Source organism: Sinocyclocheilus grahami, unplaced genomic scaffold (assembly GCF_001515645.1).
Source record: "Sinocyclocheilus grahami isolate Dianchi unplaced genomic scaffold, SAMN03320097.WGS_v1.1 scaffold222.1, whole genome shotgun sequence".
Lineage (NCBI taxonomy): Eukaryota > Metazoa > Chordata > Actinopteri > Cypriniformes > Cyprinidae > Sinocyclocheilus > Sinocyclocheilus grahami.
The window spans coordinates 2,699,279-2,721,796 of NW_015505401.1; the positions used below are offsets into that span (position 1 = coordinate 2,699,279).

Genomic DNA, 22,518 nt, shown 5'->3' on the forward strand with positions numbered 1-22,518 from the left:
CATGTCCTGAAGACGCTGTGTGCTTGGTTGTGAAAGCGAAACTACTTTGTTTGGTCTTCCAAAAGAGGACGATATCTGCTTTGTCATGCCTAGAGCTGATCCGTGCTGGTCGCTGAGGAAATACATCAACTTTCACCTTGGACAAAGCGGAGTCCAGCCTGCCTCAGCTCACTCTATCCCGCACGCTAAGCCGGGGCTTCCCTAATCAGTAATTATGTCTCCACTGGATGCAACAAATACCTCATTTATAATGGGTTTTAATGTTTATGTCTCGTCGCTCCGGCCGGACACGGCATCAACACCAGTATGTGAGGGGCGTAACATTTCCGTCACACGCTTGAGGTATTCAGCCAATCACAATGCACTGGATAGCTGGCCAATCACAGCACACCTCGCTTTTCAGACCGATGAGCTTTGTAAAAATCGACGCGTTTCAGAAAGGCTATAGAGGAGAAACAATAATGTACAGTATGTGGAAAATTTGTTTTTTTTAACCTTAAACCGCATAAACACATTTCGTTACACCAAATAATGTTCTTTTTAGCAGCATCATATGACCCTTTTAAGTTATTAAAATTCAGAGTGGTTCTCTACTGAATAATACAGGTTAAACTCAAATCAACACTTCTCTCACAAATCACCATCTAGACAATTAAATACTTTAGAATAGAACATTTTGAAAACTAGGGAAAAGTAAAAATAGACATTTCCATGACTTTTATATTAGATTTCAGCTCCCACTGTTAAAAGGTATTAATGGCAAAGTTGAATTTTTTTCCCTCTGTTGACATACATTTTAGCTGCCTGAACATAAAATTAATGATGTAATTTTGTGTTGCACGTGGAAACTCCTCACCTTTCGGTGACAACTCAAAATTTGAGATCAAAATAGGTCTTAATCTTTTATAACATCGATTTTGACCAAATATATTCAATCTTGATTTTTGTAAAATGTTGCAACATGTTTTTTTGTGTGGAAAAAATTGTTTTGGACATAAGGTAATACAAATATATAACAAAATACCTTAAAGTGACTACAAATGAGCATGGAAAGCAAATATCTTTAAAAGAAATTCCATGTGGAGCATGCCTCCAGTCCGCGCAATGTTCTCACCTTTTTTCTCCCTTACCCGATTGCATCTCTGAAAAATATTAGACGGGAGATGTCCCAAATAATTGAAAAATTACAAATGCATCCCAACTTGCCAAAACCTACAGCAGGAAATTAACTCTGCGAGAACCAATAGAGTCTGAGACCTGTAGAAAAGGTGTCAAACGTGGTGAAAGAACAAGGAAAAACAGGAAAGAAAACAAATCCAGCAGAGTGAACCAACATCAAGCCTAGACAGAAAAAACAACATCTAAAAGCACATTTGATGGTCAAGGAAGCTAAAGGGTCCAGAGCCCAAACACAGGAGGAGAGACTGTTTTGAAGCCGTCTAAATTTATAGTGAATATAGTGGAGAGAATACAAGATTAAAGCTACAGTACAACCATAAGACAATTGTGATAAACCAGAACATTTCAAAAAGTGAAGAGACATTTAAAAGAGAACTTCAAAATAACATTTCAGAATAATGCTCAATAAAACCAGGTGAGTGCAAAAGTCAGGTCCCGGTCTAGAGGTTAAAAATTATTTCATATTCTCTATAAGGGAATTGATTTTTAATGATAACTTACAAACCTTCAAAGACAGACCTGATGTGAACTTGGGGTTGTTAAATCAGTGGCACGTGCTTTTCCCGAAGCCATCAGTTTACATCATTTCAATTTCATTTTTAAAGAACTGAGTTTAACAGCAGAATTCCTGTTGAAAAATTACAATACCCATGATTTCACACACACACAAAAAAATCTCTATCAATCAGAGCCACAATTTGCAATTTTTCACTCCCACGAAGCACAGTGAATAACATAATTGTCTCACTATGCTCTCAAAATCTATCTATCTATCCTAAACACCGTTGCTATTCAAATCAACAACTTTGAATTTATATTTCTCCATTTTTATTGTCATTCAGAATTCTTAATGGGATTGTAGTTTTTTTTATCCCCTCAAAGCCATTAAGTACAGTCCTGTACCTTTATCTTTTTGTCTGTTTTTCCCTTCTTTTTTTGCCTAATAGTAATGTAATGTTCTGATTCACCGTATCACTGATTGATTTCATTTATGGCTTATACTCCTTTAACATGGACATTTTGAATATACTTACAGAAACCAAGGCTGCTGAAAAAGTGGCCCGCTGTTGCACGCTATTGTTTACTGTAAGGAGAAAAAAGGCAAAGTGTTGTTTCATATATGCAAATCTGGGTTTATTATTAAATGTATAAACTTAAACAAAATGAAACTGAAGTTTAATACCCCACACTTTAAAGGGTATAACGGTTTGCGTCAGTGCGAGTTGAAACGGTGTTATAATTCATGAAATATTCTCCTCTGTTGTGCCGTCATATAATACAATTTTTGCTCCAAGGCATGGACTGTATACATACACACAGCACAGTCCAAAGGTCTGTTCCTGACAGTTCATAACAGTTTGGTTTTGTCATAACACTCCCCAAACCTCTTCAAACGCTGAACACATCTTGGCACAGGTCAGAGCTGCAGACAGAGGATAGTTACTGATGGACACCGTCTTCTCTGTGTAGCCGACATTCACCTACGAGAGGATGGAGAAACAGATCAGTGATTTACTTAAAAAGCAATGACACGATTCACATTTATGTAATTATTATCTATTCATGGAGAATATACTTCATTTAGCTGTGAGGAGAAGTGTAAACAGACTCACTGTTCCATGTGCAAATGCTCCAATGACAACAGTGGCAGGTCTATCTTTAGGGACAAACAGCATCTCCTGCTTTGAACGATGTCGAATATCGGGGGCATCCAGGTGGCAGGTGGTCCAACACTGGATTTTTAATCAGCCTTAACAAACGCTGAGGACCATCTGCTGCTCTCACACTCAGCTTGTGCAGCAGCTGGACTATAAGAGGGCAAATAGTAGTAAGATAAACTTACAAATGTTTGCATTACAAAACTGTCAAAATTGACTGTTGATTACAGTAAATGCGCAAATGGAGTGAATTTACACATTAGTCCACAAAATCGTGCAAAAGTGCGAGGAATTCTTGTCTGTGGGTTGATCTCGATCAAAACATTCTTCTTTGTGTGAAGGTAGAAATTTATAGTGAATATAGTGGAGAGAAAACAAGATTAAAGCTACAGTACAACCATAAGACAATTGTGATAAACCAGAACATTTCAAAAAGTGAAGAGACATTTAAAAGAGAACTTCAAAATAACATTTCAGAATAATGCTCAATAAAACCAGGTGAGTGCAAAAGTCAGGTCCCGGTCTAGAGGTTAAAAATTATTTCATATTCTCTATAAGGGAATTGATTTTTAATGATAACTTACAAACCTTCAAAGACAGACCTGATGTGAACTTGGGGTTGTTAAATCAGTGGCACGTGCTTTTCCCGAAGCCATCAGTTTACATCATTTCAATTTCATTTTTAAAGAACTGAGTTTAACAGCAGAATTCCTGTTGAAAAATTACAATACCCATGATTTCACACACACACACACAAAAAAATCTCTATCAATCAGCCACAATTTGCAATTTTTCACTCCCACAAAGCACAGTGAATAACATAATTGTCTCACTATGCTCTCAAAATCTATCTATCCTAAACACCGTTGCTATTCAAATCAACAACTTTGAATTTATATTTCTCCATTTTTATTGTCATTCAGAATGCTTAATGGGATTGTAGTTTTTTTTATCCCCTCAAAGCCATTAAGTACAGTCCTGTACCTTTATCTTTTTGTCTGTTTTTCCCTTCTTTTTTTTGCCTAATAGTAATGTAATGTTCTGATTCACCGTATCACTGATTGATTTCATTTATGGCTTATACTCCTTTAACATGGACATTTTGAATATACTTACAGAAACCAAGGCTGCTGAAAAAGTGGCCTGCTGTTGCACGCTATTGTTTACTGTAAGGAGAAAAAAGGCAAAGTGTTGTTTCATATATGCAAATCTGGGTTTATTATTAAATGTATAAACAAAATGAAACTGAAGTTTAATACCCCACACTTTAAAGGGTATAACGGTTTGCGTCAGTGCGAGTTGAAACGGTGTTATAATTCATGAAATATTCTCCTCTGTTGTGCCGTCATATAATACAATTTTTGCTCCAAGGCATGGACTGTATACATACACACAGCACAGTCCAAAGGTCTGTTCCTGACAGTTCATAACAGTTTGGTTTTGTCATTACACTCCCCAAACCTCTTCAAACGCTGAACACATCTTGGCACAGGTCAGAGCTGCAGACTGAGGATAGTTACTGATGGACACCGTCTTCTCTGTGTAGCCGACATTCACCTACGAGAGGATGGAGAAACAGATCAGTGATTTACTTAAAAAGCAATGACACGATTCACATTTATGTAATTATTATCTATTCATGGAGAATATACTTCATTTAGCTGTGAGGAGAAGTGTAAACAGACTCACAAAAAAATTAACTTAAATGATTTTAGCAAATGGCTGCAATATAACAAAGCGTGAAAAATTTAAAGGGGTCTGAATACTTTCCGTACCCACTGTAAGTTAAAACTAGTGCTGTCAAATGATTAATCGCGATTAATCGCATCCAAACTAAGTTTTTGTTTACATAATATACTGTATGTATGTGTACTGTGTACATTTATTATGCATACATAAAAATACAGACATACAGTATATTTTGAAAATATTTACATGTATATACATTTATATTCTTATATTTTATATAAAGAGAGGATGGAGAAACAGATCAGTGATTTACTTAAAAAGCAATGACACGATTCACATTTATGTAATTATTATCTATTCATGGAGAATATACTTCATTTAGCTGTGAGGAGAAGTGTAAACAGACTCACTGGACAAACAGCATCTCCTGCTTTGAACGATGTCGAATATCGGGGGCATCCAGGTGGCAGGTGGTCCAACACTGGATTTTTAGTCAGCCTTAACAAACGCTGAGGACATTCTTCTCTGTGTGAAGGTACACTTGAAGCAGTCCAGCTCTGTTCAAAGGACTGTCCAGTAACATCAACAGGCAACATAAAAATACAGACATACAGTATATTTTGAAAATATTTACATGTATATACATTTATATTCTTATATTTTATATAAATATATTTAATGTATAAACATTACAACTTTTTCTTAAATATATACATGCATGTGTTTGTATTTATATATACAGAATGTACACAGTATACACACATATATTATGTAAACAAAAACGTTTATTTTGTATGCGATTAATCGTTTGACAGCACTAGTTAAAACTTACAATTTTTCAACTAAAACCATGTACCTGATCTATAATTTCTCATTAAAAAGTTAGGGTGAAATCATTTTACACCCTTTTATTAAAAAATGAGCCTGTTAATATTGAAAACTTAAAATAAACCATGTGATACCTGATGCGTGATATCAGGGCGAATCTTCCCAGGGTCTCTTCCACTTCTTATGATCATACTCTTATGTTGATCACAGTTCAGCAACTCAAATGTCTTTCCTACCTGTATAGAGATACGTTTATATTTGAATTCTGAGACATACGGTTAGCAGAAATATTGCTAACGCTCTAGTGGCAATCCAGTGAATAACAAATGATTCCGTTTCAGTCTCTAAAGAGCTTAGTTGTCTTTTACCTTTACGGTTTCAAGAGTGGCTCCTTCTAAAACAACAACAAGACGCTTTTCCGTCATCTGTTCGTGCAAATTTTTTTGCCGTTTTTGGGTCATATTCATTTAAATGCTCCAAACCATGCTTGTCTCCAGCGTGTGCAGCCATGTTGACACAGAACTACGACGCATCAAATGTGCGTCTTCTTGTAAGATTTAATGGCGGTTGACAAGCCAACTTATGGTATGGTGCTGAATTTCTCCAAATCTGTTCCAATGAAGAAACAAACTCATCTTGGATGGCCTGAGGGTGGCATTTTTCAGCCAATTTTAATTTTTGGGTGAACTATATTATGATGTTTTTTCATAAACATCATAAACCAGGCCATCCAAGATGAGTTTGTTTCTTCATTGGAACAGATTTGGAGAAATTCAGCACTACATCACTTTCTCACCAACTGATCCTCTGCAGTGAATGGGTGCCGTCAGAATGAGAGAAATGATAAAAACAGCTCAACAAGCAGCTGATAATTGAACATAAATAAATAGACATCAAAGCAGCTTTTCAGGGAAGAGAGTTGAATAGAGTTGTCCTCCTCCAGAAGTGCAGTGCAATGGAACAAAGTTGAACAAATGCGTGTATGGTTTGGCAGATGCTTCTCTGTACTGGTACAACAAGGTCAAGGATATTATGCAGCAGCTAGGAGGTTGTGTGTCAAAGATTGACCCTGCTGTGTTCTACTGGCTGGACGACAGTGGTGAGTTAACTTCAATTCTTGCTTCTCAGGTTGATGATTTTTTTATGGGGAGGTTCTAAAATGTTTTCCTCCTTGGTCATCCCACATTTGAAAGCTGCTTTTCAAGTTGGACGTGTAGAGCACAACAGTTTCAGTTATGTAGGAATGGAGATCTCTTCTGGAAATGGTGAGATACATGTACATCAAAGCACGTACATAAAAAGTCAGCAGCCCATTGTTATAGATCCAGCCAGAGCTGTGCAACGTGAGGCTCCATTGATGGGACTGTGGGACCGACATGCTGAGTTCCAAGATTGGCCAAATCTTGTGGGTAGCAAGACAGAGCAGACCAGATGTAATGTGCGACACATCTATTCTTGCTTCTACTATGAAACATGCTACTGTCTCAACTTTGCATGATGTAAACAAGCTCATCAGAAAGCTGAAGTCAGAAGAAGTTACTCTAAAATTTCAGAACCTGGGAAAAAACAACTCATTGAAACTGTTTGTCTTTAGTGATGCCTCAGTGGGAAATCTTCCAGATGGTGGTTCTCAAGGTGGAGACCTGATCCTGTTGATGGGAGAAGATGGAAAGTTTTCATCTATCTCCTGGCAGTCTAAGAGAGTCAGAAGAGTTGTCCGGAGCACCTTGGCAGGAGAAACATTGGCACTTGCTGATGGCATTGACAAAGGGATGTGTTTATCTGCACTTTATTCAGAAATTACAACAGGTGACAGTACATTGAACAACTTGCCAATTGTTTGTGTAACTGACAATCATTCTCTTCTAGATGCTGTGAAGTCTACAAAGTCTGTTTCAGAGAAGAGGCTCCGTCTTGAAATAAGCAGCATAAAAGAGCTGATCCACTCTGGAGGTGTCCAGCAGATTCTCTGGTCCTCTACGAAGAAACCGCTTGCTGATTGTCTGACCAAAAAGGGGCATCTACATTACAGCTTCTAAAGACTCTTAGTGATGGAGTATGGAAACACGACCAAGTTGAAAACAGGGAAAAAATCTTTTAAAGGGGTTTCGATGTCTATATTCAGTCAGACATGTCCCTGTGATGTAAATATATATGCATGTTTCTCTTTAAGAGTTTTGTTCCTTTTGTTTTTCCCCCTTTTTTGAAATTGTTGAAGGGTTAGTTCACCCAAAAAAAGCCGCTGATGGTCCGCTGGAATAACTATGAGCAAAACGCCAGTGGGCCGCCAGTGGCCCGCTGGTCTTATGTTAGCTATGGGTAACCAGAGTTCAAATCTGGCTTGTGGCGTTTCCTGATCCCATCCCACCTACACTCTTAAAAATAAAGGTGCTTCACGATGCCATAGAAGAACGTTTTTGTCTAAATGGTTCCATAAAGAACCTTTAACATCTGAAGAACCTTTCTGTTTCACAAAAGGTTCTTTGTGGTGAAAGAAGGTTCTTCAGATTATAAAAAGCTAAGAAAGAGATGGTTCTTTAAAGAACCTTTGACTAAATGGTTCTTTGTGGAACCAAAAAGGGTTCTTCTATGGCATCGCTTGAAGAACCTTTTGAAGCACCTTTATTTTTAAGAGTGTACTTCTGTAATTTCCTGTGACTACCACTGTCCTATTAATAAAACTGGCAAAAGACCAAATATTGAAAAGTAGATAAATCTTGAAAGCCTCACCTGATGAACAGCAGGGTTATCATCCATCCTGTTCTTCTTCTTTCTTCTTTTAGGTCCGTTTGGTCAGGAGTCTTCCTACATAATGTTCTTCCAGCGAAGCTTTCTATTTTGTCACACTGTTCCTCTTTCTGTTCTATCTCTCCTCCGTCAACCACAAGTCATCCAACTACCAACTATCCTATCTTCCCACGTCACACTCTCGGTTCACGCTTTCACTGACTGATAAACATGTAATGACTTGGCTTCCCACAAGACCCCTCTCTTTTACACATACATAAACGGGGCATTTCTAGAAATATTTCCAGAATCTCACCATTTCTCAAAATTATGAGGGCCAGAAGATGATTTTGCTCCAAAATCCATCAACTGGAAAAAGTCACCCAAGCTAAACCTGAGGAAACACCAACACTAAATGGAAAACAAAACTGCAAGTACTTTTTTTAAAGTTCCTCAGTGTAGGAAGTGGCATAGTTAATATTCATTTATATACACCTTCAATGTGGCTATCAGTGGTGTATGTGAGGCTGGGGCGAGCTGAGCTGATAAGAATTGAGGGGGTTCTTCCAGCGAAGCTTTCTATTTTGTCACACTGTTCCTCTTTCTGTTCTATCTCTCCTCCGTCAACCACAAGTCATCCAACTACCAACTATCCTATCTTCCCACGTCACACTCTCGGTTCACGCTTTCACTGACTGATAAACATGTAATGACTTGGCTTCCCACAAGACCCCTCTCTTTTACACATACATAAACGGGGCATTTCTAGAAATATTTCCAGAATCTCACCATTTCTCAAAATTATGAGGGCCAGAAGATGATTTTGCTCCAAAATCCATCAACTGGAAAAAGTCACCCAAGCTAAACCTGAGGAAACACCAACACTAAATGGAAAACAAAACTGCAAGTACTTTTTTAAAGTTCCTCAGTGTAGGAAGTGGCATAGTTAATATTCATTTATATACACCTTCAATGTGACATTTTTACATACACAGACGTCGGCACTCCTGGCTATCAGTGGTGTATGTGAGGCTGGGGCGAGCTGAGCTGATAAGAATTGAGGGGGTGTGAGAGGAGCAAAACCACAAAAGAGCACATCACACATTGCGTGGGAACGAACATGTTTGGAAGCAGTCACATGACAAAAACGTAAACATATGCAGACCTTCAAAAATACACATTACTTTAAGAAGAAAATGAAACTGACTGAGATGGGGAAATCCATTCAAGATACATCTTTTAGGTCAAAAAGATCAAGAAGTGCTCCGTTTGTCAATTTGATACTTTTATTAGTTCAGAATACAGTACAAATGTGGAAGGGAAAAAATGATAGCAAAAATAACACGTTGGCATACTTTCGACCGTAAACATACACACATTCACATAGTAAGAGAGAAATTCAGATGTTCAGTTTACAAAAAAAAGAGACAAAGTACTGATAAATGGTAAATACATGGAGGCTAAACCATAAGTGTTCAAATGGTCCATAACGGCTTACTGAATTCAGCAGTATTGTGATACCAGCATGAAAATGAGGCAACCGTGCAACAATGCATAAAAACACTGTAATAACAATAACAACAAATCATGCATAATGTGTTGGATTTGGTCAACTTTTTTTATGATGGCAGCCATCGTTTTATTCGATTATATCAAATACGAGAATTTCTCGGTTAGTCAAAAGTCAAGATACAATGCCAGGAAGGGAACACGCATTGAGGTGCAAAGATAAACGTTTCTGAGCTACTGTATGTAAATACAGATGTCATTCTCAAAATAATATCAGTGCTACCTTAAAGCCAAAATAAGTGGTGTTAGTGAGACAGTAAAAACACAACAAAACACAAAACAAAACAAATTAACCAAAATGCCAAATGTGGGAAACCTGGAATTCTGCGCCGTAATCACAGGGAATACTGACTGTTAAAAAATAAAATATTTCAATTTGTTCAGAAACATGTTAGTTTGTCTACAGTAACACTGTTGTTTTTAAACAAAAATGAACTGTACAGTTTTGTGATGTTGAATGAATTTTGCTATATATTACCTAAGGCTCTAGTTAAGTATATTCCGAAGCTTTTGTGTAGATAATACGATCTATAATCCAGATGTTTTTAAAAAGCTTTAGCTACAATGTCATAGACTTATTATTAAATATAACAACAGGCTCAGTGACTGATGTACTTTTCTTTGGAAATACTTTTTAATCGTCAATTCGACCTACAATTGTGCAATCGCGAAATATCTCTGGTAATATGTGGAATGAAAACCAACCGAACTGATACTGGCTATGATAATCAATGCAAACTTACTCAACTGTATCATCACATATTTCGTTCGATACGTTTTAGGACAAAACAAATGTGCTTTTTAAAATATTTGTTCATTTACAAGTAAACAGTTCTATACACGAAGCATGCATGACAAATACATAAATTGCGTTGTTCTTTCGCCTTTCCCTGCCTTTGTTTTTGCTTATTTTACGTTTGTCTTGACTACATTTCACAGAGCCCTTCTCATCAACTACAAGGTATGTTTCAGAAAGCCTTATTGAAAGTGCACGGATGGCTGTGGATATACAGATGTTACATCTCGCCTCAGTAGCTGTGGTACAATTTATGGATGTTCTGAGTTTTTTAAAGGCATGCTGGGAGTCGTACAGCTCGCTGAACTGAGATGGCAGTGCAGTACATTACTTCTGCACCGAGTCAACCACTACAGTAAAAATTCAAGCCTAAAAATCACTTCTCTAACACTTTGCATATCAATCTAGGGGGTAAAAACTGTATTGCATGTAACATTCAACATGGAGGCACTAACATTGTGCTCGCACACATCAAGCCCAATCAGAAAAAAGCCAGGGCAAGCTATTAACCGAGCTCTGAATAAGGCCATTCAGAAAAAGCAGCAGAGCTTTGTTGAGAAAAGGCGAAACTGTCATTGAGCAAACATGAGGAAAATGAGAACGTGAAACGGAAGAGAGAAGTACAACACTCACAAACGCATACGGCAAATACATTTTTAACGCTGAGCCAATTGTGTGTTTTAAATTTGGTTTAGGTTTGTGGCAAGTTCCACCAATCAGTGTTTGGCCTGCTTGGCACGTTGGGTATGGCACTTCATGCACAGAATTCTGCCATCCAATGGATAGCAGCCATCAGCGTCTGCCTCTATGGAAAGGGGACGAGCACAATCCTGCAATGAAAGGCAACATTTTTTTATTTGAAATGTTCAAACAGGATTCTTCTAATTTGTGGCTGGAACATATAGGTAAAGATAACAAATGGAAGTGTCTTCGCACCTCACATCGGTAGCACTTCAGGTGAAAGTTCTTCTCCAAGGCAACAACCCTGACTGTCTCTTCACATCCAGGGTCGGGAACAATCGGATCATTGCAGCTTACGCAAAGAGTAGAGAAACGGCTGAGGGAGAGAACAAGGAGGAGAGAAGTTAAGACATATAAAACCTTGTTTTTAATATTATATAACATTTTATATGGGTGTTTATTCAACTTCAGGCACTTTTATGATCCAAGTGTTCATTTTTTTCCCTATTCTAAATTGTGTGCTCTATGAAAGTCAGATTTATTTAAAAAAAATTTAAAAAATGACTTTAGTTTATAGATTTTATTTTACGCCTATCCTAGTCAAAATTTCAGTCTTAAAATACGATAATCCATCATAAAAATTACATTAGAAAACATGATTGTACAACGTGAAAATGATTTTATACAAATGACAAAAAAACATTGCATAATTTCCACCACACTAAACAACTTTTCTCCAATAAAATGCTCAAAAAATTCTAAATAATAATTTTAAAAAATCCTAAAAAAGTAATATACTCGTTTATGAAGGAAGCACATCTGAGACGTGATGTATGAAGACAAAAAGTAATAACAATTGTGAACAAATTTTTGTGCATCATTTCCCATCTGAGCTGTAATCCAATTACACAAAAAGTATGAAAATATTGTGTAATAACTTTCCATCACAATAAATAACTTTGCCCCTAATAATGTGCCCTCAACAGTAATGTCCTTTTATCAAAGCATGTCTGAAAAATTTTAATAAATGAGACATGATGTGTGAAAAAAAAAGGTAATTTGTGAACTAAACAATTTTGTGCATCATTTCAATCAAGGTGTAATTCAATTACACAAAAACTATGAAAATACCTTTTAATTGTGTGTATTTTGAATACATAAAAATCTAACTAAGACATGGACATTCCAAAAACATAAACAGTCATTTCCACAACAAAACGTACCCCAAATTAGATAGACTAATTTTGAAACTTGTGTTTTAAGGAAGTGTCATTTTATAGGCCCAATAGCTGAAGAACAACCCATATAAAATCTCACTGATGTGTTCATAACTTTGATGACTGATTAAATGTGATAATTAGTTCAATTGCTCTAGTGTATAACTGAGAGCTGTGACTGGTCTGTGATTTGGTGATGGCTCACCGATGGTAATCTTTGACACAGTAGGGGTTGTTATTGTCATCGGTGATGAATGGAACACCCTCTAGGGTGCAGCCGCAGGTAGTGCAGAGGAAACAGTGGGCATGGAAACACTGGCCCACCGCTTTCAGGACACGATCTTTGATCCGCTCCCCACAGCAAGAACACACAGACAGAGAATTCTGGAAACCCGCACGAAGACAAACAGTAAGAAAAACAATGCTACACTTTAATGAACAAAATGGGTGAACAATGTCAGAAAACATAACGAGTTCCCACGTTAACAAAGTATGCCATGTGGATAACTGATTCCAAAAAATGTAAACCACAAATATGTAATTTCACATGTCTCACCGTGTAGCAGTCCTCACACTGAGGCGTTCCTTCATGGTCGTAGAACTGCATGCCCTGTAGGGGGCGCCAGCAGGTCATGCAGCAGAAACAATGGGAGTGGAAGAGTTTATCCATCGCTCTTACTGCTGGCTGAGATCTAGACAGAGCCTCTCCACAGTTACCACACACCTCTGAAAGGAAAAATGTGTTCATATTAATGAAAAATAGAGATTGGGGATAAAGTGTGATTCATGAGGTAAAGAAAGATTAATTATGGAGCAGTAAACAGAGATTAGTCTCTGGAGTGACAACTAGGTGACTGGCGAGGTCTCTGTTGTGTCTTAACAGCTCAGCCTCACTAATTGACCCAAAGACCCGCCTTAAAGTGTTAGTTCACCCAAAAATAAAAATTAGCCCGGGTTTTACTTGAGGCATCCTAGGTGTATATGACTTTCTTCTTTCAGAAGAATCCAATCTGCGTTATATAAAAAAATTGTCCTTGCTCTTCCAAGCTTTATAACGGCAGTGGGCGGGTGTTTTTGTTCAACAGTCCAAAAGTAGTCAAATAAAGCACATCCATCCATATTAAAACGTGCCTCACATGGCTCCGGGGGGTGAATAAAGGCCTCCTGTAGCGAATCAATGCATTTTTCTAAGAAAACTATATTTAAAATGTTATAAACATTTTCTCTCACTTCCACTAACTGTTATACGTGCAAGCCGTTCTGGGCGGAAGACGTAGGATGTATGTGTCGCGCACGCACCACTGAGATATGCTAGTCTCGCGAGTTTGTTTACAGGAGCAAAGAAAGCAAAGTTTCCTTACTTTAGAAAAAGGAAAACCAGTCTCCTCTTGGCTTATAGTGAAATCCTCCAACATTTTTCATTAGAAATCCTCATTTTGTTCCCCTAATTCTCCTCCGCACTTCTGTGTTCGTCATTAACCAACAGCGCGTGCGCTGTGCATACGTCCAACGTCTTCCGCCCGCTACGGCTTCCACGTATGACAGTTAGCAGAAGTAAAAGAAATGTGTTTATAACATTTTAAATATGGATAATTTTCTTACAAAACTGCATCGATTCACTACAGGAGGCCTTTATTCACCCTCCGGAGCCGTGTGAGGCACATTTTATTATGGATGGATGAGCTTTATTTGACTTCGTTTGGACTGTTGGAAAAAAAAAAAAAAACACCCGCCCAATGCCTTTATAAAGCTTGGAAGAGCAAGGACAATTTTTTATATTACTTCGATTCACCTAGGATGCCTTGAGGGTGCGTAAAACATGGGCTAATTTTCAATTTTGGGTGAACTAACCCTTTAAAAACATTCTTGACCAATCCTACCTTAGCACTGTTGCCATTCACCATATAGAGTGCAACAGCTGCGTTGCAGAAGAAAAAATCCCATTCATTTTCTCCACAGAGGAACTGATTTTTAACAATAACTTATCGACGGTGTTTGCTTTTGTTAAGGCTGTCAGTCTGCATTATTTCAACTTAGTTTTAAATAGCCATGTTTAACAGTGACATGTTTAGAAACTTCATTATCTATGATTTTGAAAAAACATTGGACCAGACTGAAAAAAAAATACAGTTTCAGAATATGTTTTGTGTTCCATATAAAATATGGTCATATAGGTTTGAAAACAAATGAAGGTGAAAAAATACTCTTGAATTGTCATTTTTGGATGAAGTAGCTCTTTAACAGCTCTTTTTGTGATGTTTGCCTGACCGCACAACATCAACTAAGGGGACGGGGCTTAGCAAAGGGTCATAACAACAAACTGGGCAATAAAGAACTAAATCAATCTATAAACAAGAACATACGAGGCTTAAAAATAAACCTGCAAACACTGAACATAAAAACACCAATCAAATTGCTTATTTCAGCTGTATGTGAAAGTAGGTTGATCAAATCAAAAACTGATCAAAAAGTATTTTTTAGCTTTCACCTGCACACACATCTAAGCTACTAAGTAAAACAAACCCTCAATACTGACAGAGTGAGATCATTACAACACTCATCCAAAGAGATCCAGACATGGGAGAGGTGAAGCGCTGTGCTGTTTAGACACTGATAATAGAGTAATAAACTGAGATAGAGAAGCTATATCAAGGTGAACACCTACACAGACTGATAAAGAGAGGAGGAGACGGAGAAGGAGAAAGAGCAAGAGACGTCTGGCACCATCGCACAGTGTGTTTATCACAGCTTGTCTGCTGTGCGTTAAACAAGAGCCATATGGATGTCTATGAATGAGGCTTAAATTAACATCAAAAACCAGGAAATCACTGAAATTAAAATGAATAAAAAGATCAATGAAATCTTAAGGGTGTGGGTGTGTACACAAGGTGGAGCGAAATATGTGTGTAGGAGGAGAGCTGATAGTGTTTGTGTACCTGTAGCTGGAGAGGGGATCACAGGAGGATGTTTGTCCATGTCTTTGATAAAGTCCTTAGTCATTTTCTCCAGCTCTTCTACTTCCCTCATAGTGAGAGGAGCTCCACCAGGACCTGAACCTGAACCAGACACCTGAAATACAACAGCATCAGAAATAACTCCATTCAAATGGTGTTTTTATTGATTTATATTTGCAAACTTTATACCTTGTATCTTTTAAGTATCCTTAAAAACATCTTTTATGTTCACCAAGTCTGCATTTTCTTGATCAAAAACACAGTAAAAACAGTAATATTGTGAAATATTATTACAATTTAAAAGAAGTTTCTATTTGAATATATTTTAAAATATAATTTATTCCTATGACGGTAAAGCTGCATTTTCATCATCATTACTTCAGTGTCACATGATCATTCAGAAATCATTCTAACATGCTGATTTTGTACTCGAGAAGCATTTCTTATTACTATCGATGGATTCATTTTTAAGATTCTAGGATGAACAGAAAGACGAAAATTAACAATTAATTAGAAATAGAAATCTTGCACTTTTGATTATTTTAATGCATCTATGCTGAAAAAAGATTTTTCACCATTCAAAATCTAAACCGATAACTTCTTTGCATTTTAAATGTATTGTCTTTTATTTTATGCTTCTCTTTAATCATTTACACTGTCAGTTCTGCATCAATTCTTATTCCCAATCATGTGCAGTGATTGTCATGACACCAAAATGTAAGACAGCTCTAACACAGCACTTTATTTACCAAACTAAAGTCTAAAACTTAACCTAACCAAAGCCATAAAACTAGTCTTTCACCACCTTGAGAATACTGGTACTTTCTTCAGGAAATATCTTTCACAGTTCACAGTAATCCACAGTTCTTTTGACTTTGTTACCTTACCTTATCTTTATTTATATAACTGCATCACATAACAATCTGAAGCACACCCACCTTCAGTGGAACAGTGTTTCCTGCTGATCTGTTGAATGACGAGACGGGTGATGTCTTGGGTGCAGCAGGAGAAGGCGGAGCAAAGCTTTGCTGACTGCCAATGGGAGATGTTTCAGAGTGACTGAATGTAGGTGCAGGGATGGAAATATTCGCTGGTGGAGGAACAGGGGCAGGAGGGGCGGCAGGTGGAGGTGGTGGGAAAGAGCTTTGGGCAGGGGCTTTAACGGCATGGTTAAACCCTCTGGCTCCTCCAGTAGGTGCAGGACTAATTGTTTTGGATCCAAAATTTGAATTCAGTTGACTGGGAGGGAAGTTGGTCTTTGGAGCCACAGCTGGGCCTTTAGGAAATGACTGTGCAGGTGCGGGGGCAGATTTTGTGTTCTGATTGGCCGGTCGTGTTCGGGCACGTAGCTCCTCAGCCCAAGGGGCGGGGGGAGGACGATCCTGCAGCTCAGGAGGGGGCAGAAAGGAAAGGGCAGGCTTAGGAGCGGTCGGTGGTGGTGCTGCAGGCTTTGGCGCTGGTGCTGCTGAAAACTGGCTTGGCAACTGAGCAAACAAACACAAATAGATATACATCACACATCTGATGGGGAAAAAGGAACTTAAAAGTCTTACAAAATCTCTAAATTGTGGCGTCAGAATGTTGCAAGATTAAGATTGTGAAAAATAATTGTTCCTCTATCATCCAGTTATGGACATGGAAAATTTAAACAAAATGCTTAGTTTAAGTCAGTTTAATTTCTTAATTTGTGAAAATATTATAATGTGATTACAGAATCAATGTATGAATCTATTTTTTTTTTTTACATTGATACATTTTAAATTTATATTTATTTTAGTAACTATTACGATATTTATATTTATTATTTTATATTTCGACTTTATATTAGTCATCAGCCTCTTTGCACTCTAAAATACTGACATCAGCCATCAAAAATCTGTTGACCCCTACCAAAATTATTAATTTTTTTACTCATAATAATATTGACTCACCCTCACCTTATGCTAGAGAGTCATTTGGACTACTTTTAATATACTTTTGTAATATTTCATTGTATGTGAAAGAGCAGCGTGAACATTCTACTAAATATCTCTTTTTATGTTCTACTAAAGAAAAATAAGTCATACAGGTTTGAAGTGACATGAGGGTGAGTAAATTATACAGAATTGTCATTTTTGGGTAAACCATCCCATTAAGGTTTAAAAAATTTTTAAGAAAGATAGCTGAACCCTGAAGGTCAATGTTACAACATCAGAGGTCAAAGGCTCTGCAGTTACCTTCGGATTGAAAGGTCCACTCGTCTCCATTTCTGATAACATATCGGTCAAAGAGCCCAACTGCCTGTCAAAACTGGTCTGTTTCTCAAACACCCTCTATGGAGAACAAAACAAGACAATGTTGGAGAGAATTTGAGAGGCAATATGAGTGTGGGGTGTAGGAGAGGTCAGAGAGGACGTGGTCTAGGAGAGGAGAATAACAAGAAAGGGTGAATCAGCCATGAAACCAGATGTAGTGTCAAAAAGAGAACAAGAGTATATCAAATATGAGGCAATAAAAGGGTGGGATATAGTACAAAGCAATAAAACAGGAATGTGTGAAACAGAAAATGACAGGGTCAGAGCTAAAAAAAAAACAAAAAACAAAAAAACAAGCCAGAGAACATTAAAAATGTGAAGAACATAAATAAGGATGCCTTTTGAGAAGTGTTCCTATATTATAATTAATACCTAGTTAAAGTAATTTGATCAAATTATGTGAAAATAAAAGGGTAGAATATATGAATCCAAAATGAGAGGGATGACGCTCTTAGAAATTTAGAAGAGCTGAGAAAGACAAACAAATTACAGTCTTGCTCTGAGAAAACCACAGCACTGTACAATCACCACACAATGTTCAAAGAAGAAATATGCACTTTCTGACAAATAACTGCACTGTTTGACAGTGGAAATGAAACAGCCATCACAAGCCTTAAAATTTAGTAAGCGTTCGGGATCAGGCACTATGGTGGTCAGCTACTCAAACAGCAATCGACTAGTTAGATTGACGTCTTTGGTCATTCATAGCAACCTGTATTGTTTATTGCATCAATTTAATCTATATATTTTCATCTTATGAAGTAAAAACCTGTGTGTTTGTAATAAATTCATCAAGATATCAAATTTCAAACCATCCCCTATCCATAATATTGCTTTCTCCAGTGAAAATGTTGTTTTGTCTGAATCAGCAGAGAAATATGCACAAGCAAAAAAAATCACTTTTTCATTGAAGCAAGCTTTATTATGAACTTATAGACTGGAATTTTAGCCAGAAGCAAGAGCTTACAATTAAAACACCACCTTTTTTCCTTATAAGCATGCAGCTTTTTACTTCACAAGCCTTTAACTGATCAACTGTAGTCGTGTGGATTATTTATGGATTACTGTGATGTTCTATTTGAACGCTCATTCTGACGGCACCCATTCACTGCAAAGGATCCACTGGTGAGCAAGTAATGTAATGTTGAATCTGTAAAAATCTGTTCTGATGAAGAAACAAACATCTACATCTTGCTAGGGTCAGCATATTTTCCACAAATTTTCACTTCTAGGTAAACTAGAAATTTAAGTCATTTAAGCAACCAGTCAGCAAGCTTTGTGCGTCTGTAAAATCCTACGGGAAAAAAATGTTTCACAAAAATGTTTATGCAGTGGATTCACACTGGAGTTTTACTGTTCTTTTAGTAGCGACAGCAGGCCTGTTTGATTGAACAAGGCCCTGTGCGATTGATGATGTAGCCCAATTACATCGCACTCACCACAATAACACTTCCATAAATAGAGCCAGGGCTTATATGGCCATGTCAGCATGCAGCATGCATAACTGCGTCTCACAGGATAGCAGAGTTTACTGCAGCAAACTGCTCAATTCAACATTCCTTCTTCATTTACACAAAGAGAGTCATTAGAATTGCATAAGACTATGTAAAACGCACTAGTTTGAATGCCATGCCAGGCCATAATGAGTGAGAATTAGTGATGCACCAAAATTTTGGTAAACAAAATGGTTTTGTTTGGCCGAAATCTTTGGCTAAAACATGACGGTTTAATTAGTGCTTCTCCAATGGGCGTCCGTTGGCTACAGCAGGTAGGAGCTGGGTTCACAATATTGATTTCTCTGCTTTGATTCTTTTGATATGAAAAAGTCTCAGCTTTCAAATTTAGTCAGTTTTATGACAAATTCAAACAATAAATTCATTGTGGCGTGATAGATGAAGCCACCTCAGTTCAAATCAAATCTTTTCTACAAGTTATAGCACCAAATTAACATCAGAAGGTATGTTGAAAGTAGGGTTGTGACGGTGAGGAAATTTTCCCACCGGGTAATCGACGTGTGACAACACCAGTAATACCGGTATCACCGTTGGGGTGTGGGTGGGGGGTTAGTTTGTTTGAGTTTCCCCCTTTTCTTTGCTTTCAAATGGCTTGTAAAAGTGCAGTGCGCATTTTACTTTCACTTTCAAATTAGCGGCAATTCGGCATTAATTCAATTCAAGCAACAACAACGTCAAACTCAGAACTTTTATTAACTAAACGAATAAAAATACACAATATATGCCTAATAAAATAAATTACTGAGGCTACACAAAATATAAATAGGTTTATAAAACTGAAAATCAGCAAACACTGTGGAACCAAATAAATAAGAAAAATAGAACGTTTATTAGCAAAACGAATAAGAAAGCTTGGAGGCACGGCATATACACCTTGATGTAAAATAAAATAAATAAAATACACAAAGTTTAAATAAAGTAATCAGCAAACACTGTGGAACCAAATAAATAAGAAACGAATGTTTAAAAAAAACTTCCAGTCAATAGGCTTTTCAAAATCTAAAATATTGCAAAACAGGCGCCTTTTTATTTCCTTTCTAAAATCTGATTCCTGCTCCGTGGTGTACTGTCGTTCGTGCAAGGTTCGGCACGCTGCATTGAGCGTTTAGTTTTATAAAAGTGTCTGTCCTCTAACTGAACTAGGCTAAATGATTTTTGTTACTATAAAAAAATCTAAACGACGGTGGGGGGTGGTGCCGCAGTAGGCAAATGACGGCTTAACACCGGTATAACCGATAACACCATCTATCGCAGCAAACCTAGTTGAAAGAAACATACCGTATTGTCCCGAATATAAGACAATGTTTTTTTTCTTGGAAATACATCTGAAAAAACGCGGTCGTCTTATATTCAGGGTCTAGACTTTGACATGTCAATAATACACCCACAACAATAGGTGGTGCCAAATACGCATAAAACGAGTGTGCCATGAAATACGTAATGTAATGCGTGTTGTAAAGATCGCGAGTGAAAACAAAAGAGAAAGAAAACCTTACAGCTGCATGAGTCGTGACTGTCACGTTAGCCTGATGGGACCAACTCTACTTCTACTGTTAATAAGATTTTGGTAGGCTACTATTAGATGGATAGCCTAAATGTCCTAATTCAGATGGGCTACCGTTTTTTTTTTTTTATGGTATATCAAAAAGTGTATATTTTTTAAATGTGATTGTTGGTACATTTTACCAGTTTTTACCATACTTTCAAAACAAAAATGAAAATGGGAAAAATGTGCAATATGATTGAAGACAAAATGTGTTTTACTGAGAAAAAAAAACAAGATTTGGTTTTTAAAAAGCCTTTTTCCAAAAGGTACATCTGGAAAAAGGGGGGTCGTCTTATAATCAGGGTCGTCTTATATTCGGGCCAATATGGTAATTTATTGAAATGTATCATGTCTTACGTAATAGCTCAATCAGTGTTTCAACAAAGGAAAAATGTCAATAAAACAGCTGGTAAACAATGTGTCACAATGTTATATTTCATAAAAACCATTCAAGGTCAATAACTCATTAGTTAGCTAGAAAAAGAAGAGCATTTAGACAAATACTGCACAACGTTACAAATTAATTACATTTTTATTTAACCTGCTAATTATGTCTTTATTATTTATGGTATATTTGAATAAATATGTCATGGAAGAAAAGTTTTTTTTACTACAGCCACCATTTAAATGTTTATATTTCAACAATGAAATGGAGTTACGTAATAGCTCAATCAGTGTTTCAACAAAGGAAAAATGTCAATAAAACAGCTGGTAAACAATGTGTCACAATGTTATATTTCATAAAAACCATTCAAGGTCAATAACTCATTAGTTAGCTAGAAAAAGAAGAGCATTTAGACAAATACTGCACAACGTTACAAATTAATTACATTTTTATTTAACCTGCTAATTATGTCTTTATTATTTATGGTATATTTGAATAAATATGTCATGGAAGAAAAGTTTTTTTACTACAGCCACCATTTAAATGTTTATATTTCAACAATGAAATGGAGTAAAAAAAAAAAAGTAATGATGTCAAAAAGTTGCTATAAAAATGACTAATATGCAATTTAAATGTTTGTATACTACTCGGTTTTTATTTGAATGTTGATTAAAAAATAAATTAGATTAACTTAATCATTATTTCAGTTTCAGTAAAAAATTCATTGTGGTGAAATCACACATCAGAATGGAGTTATCTAGGTATTAAAGGGAAAAACAGGTATTAAAGGTCAGTATAGTGCGAAAGCATATTAATCATAAAGGAAAAGTAAGAAATGCATAAAGGTTGAAAACGACGTGTAAAGATTAAAATCAAGTTGAAATTAAATCAAGTATTTGGAAACCTACCTGAGAGCTGACACCTGCACCGGTCTCAGGGAGAGGAGGAGGTGGTGGTGGGGGTGGGGGGAAGGAGGCAGAAGGTGCGGAGGTTAATTCCTCGGGAGGTGCAGGGAGGTTCAGGTCTTCTGCAACAGGGGGCGGGGCTGGGAATGCAGGAGGAGGGGCATCAGATGCAGGGGGTGTGATCTGGCATTCTGGAGGAGGGGCTGGAAGCTCTACATCATCCAGTGGCGGAGGAGGGGGTGGGAAGTCTAATGAACAGAGGCAGTGAATTTCATTACACTCGCACCAGTTCACAATAACAAAACAATCAGTTTCTGCATTGTTCATTCAACTCTACACAAGCATGATAGCATAACTTATAACATACTGCACGTACATTAGCATACATTGTAGGGCTGTCAAAATGGCTGAAAAACAATAAAAAAAATTTACTTAAATATGATCAATATTCGAATTATATTCGAGTGATAGATGTCCCTCTAGAAAATGCGATAAATATGCGTTCTGTGTGAACGGCTTGGTTTCGGTTTTGACGTAAACAACATCTTCCCCCACATTTATTGTTCTCTTTTTCTG

General features: G+C 37.0%; 2 protein-coding genes and 1 pseudogene across 2 annotated transcripts in view; 1 reads left to right on the forward strand and 2 right to left on the reverse strand.

Annotated features, from left to right (window-relative positions):
* Positions 1 to 16,110, forward strand: part of LOC107596671 (general transcription factor 3C polypeptide 6-like) — a 17,700-nt gene extending 1,590 nt beyond the window's left edge. The window contains exons 2-3 of the mRNA XM_016287466.1: positions 885 to 894; positions 16,101 to 16,110. Coding sequence (XP_016142952.1) covers positions 885 to 892 — 8 coding nt within the window. The 3' untranslated portion in view covers positions 893 to 894; positions 16,101 to 16,110. The remainder of the gene's footprint in view (positions 1 to 884; positions 895 to 16,100) is intronic.
* Positions 2,064 to 5,864, reverse strand: LOC107596672 (ribosomal RNA small subunit methyltransferase NEP1-like; annotated as a pseudogene).
* LOC107596670 (zyxin-like) lies at positions 9,354 to 22,211 on the reverse strand. Its single transcript, XM_016287464.1, has 8 exons — positions 21,946 to 22,211; positions 17,515 to 17,610; positions 16,237 to 16,782; positions 15,281 to 15,413; positions 12,901 to 13,070; positions 12,550 to 12,728; positions 11,383 to 11,503; positions 9,354 to 11,276 (listed from the first exon to the last, which is right to left on the reverse strand). The coding sequence occupies exons 2-8, from the start codon at positions 17,554 to 17,556 to the stop codon at positions 11,163 to 11,165; spliced, it is 1,305 nt and encodes a 434-aa protein (XP_016142950.1). The 5' UTR covers positions 17,557 to 17,610; positions 21,946 to 22,211; the 3' UTR covers positions 9,354 to 11,162.
* Between the last annotated feature and the right edge of the window lie 307 nt (positions 22,212 to 22,518).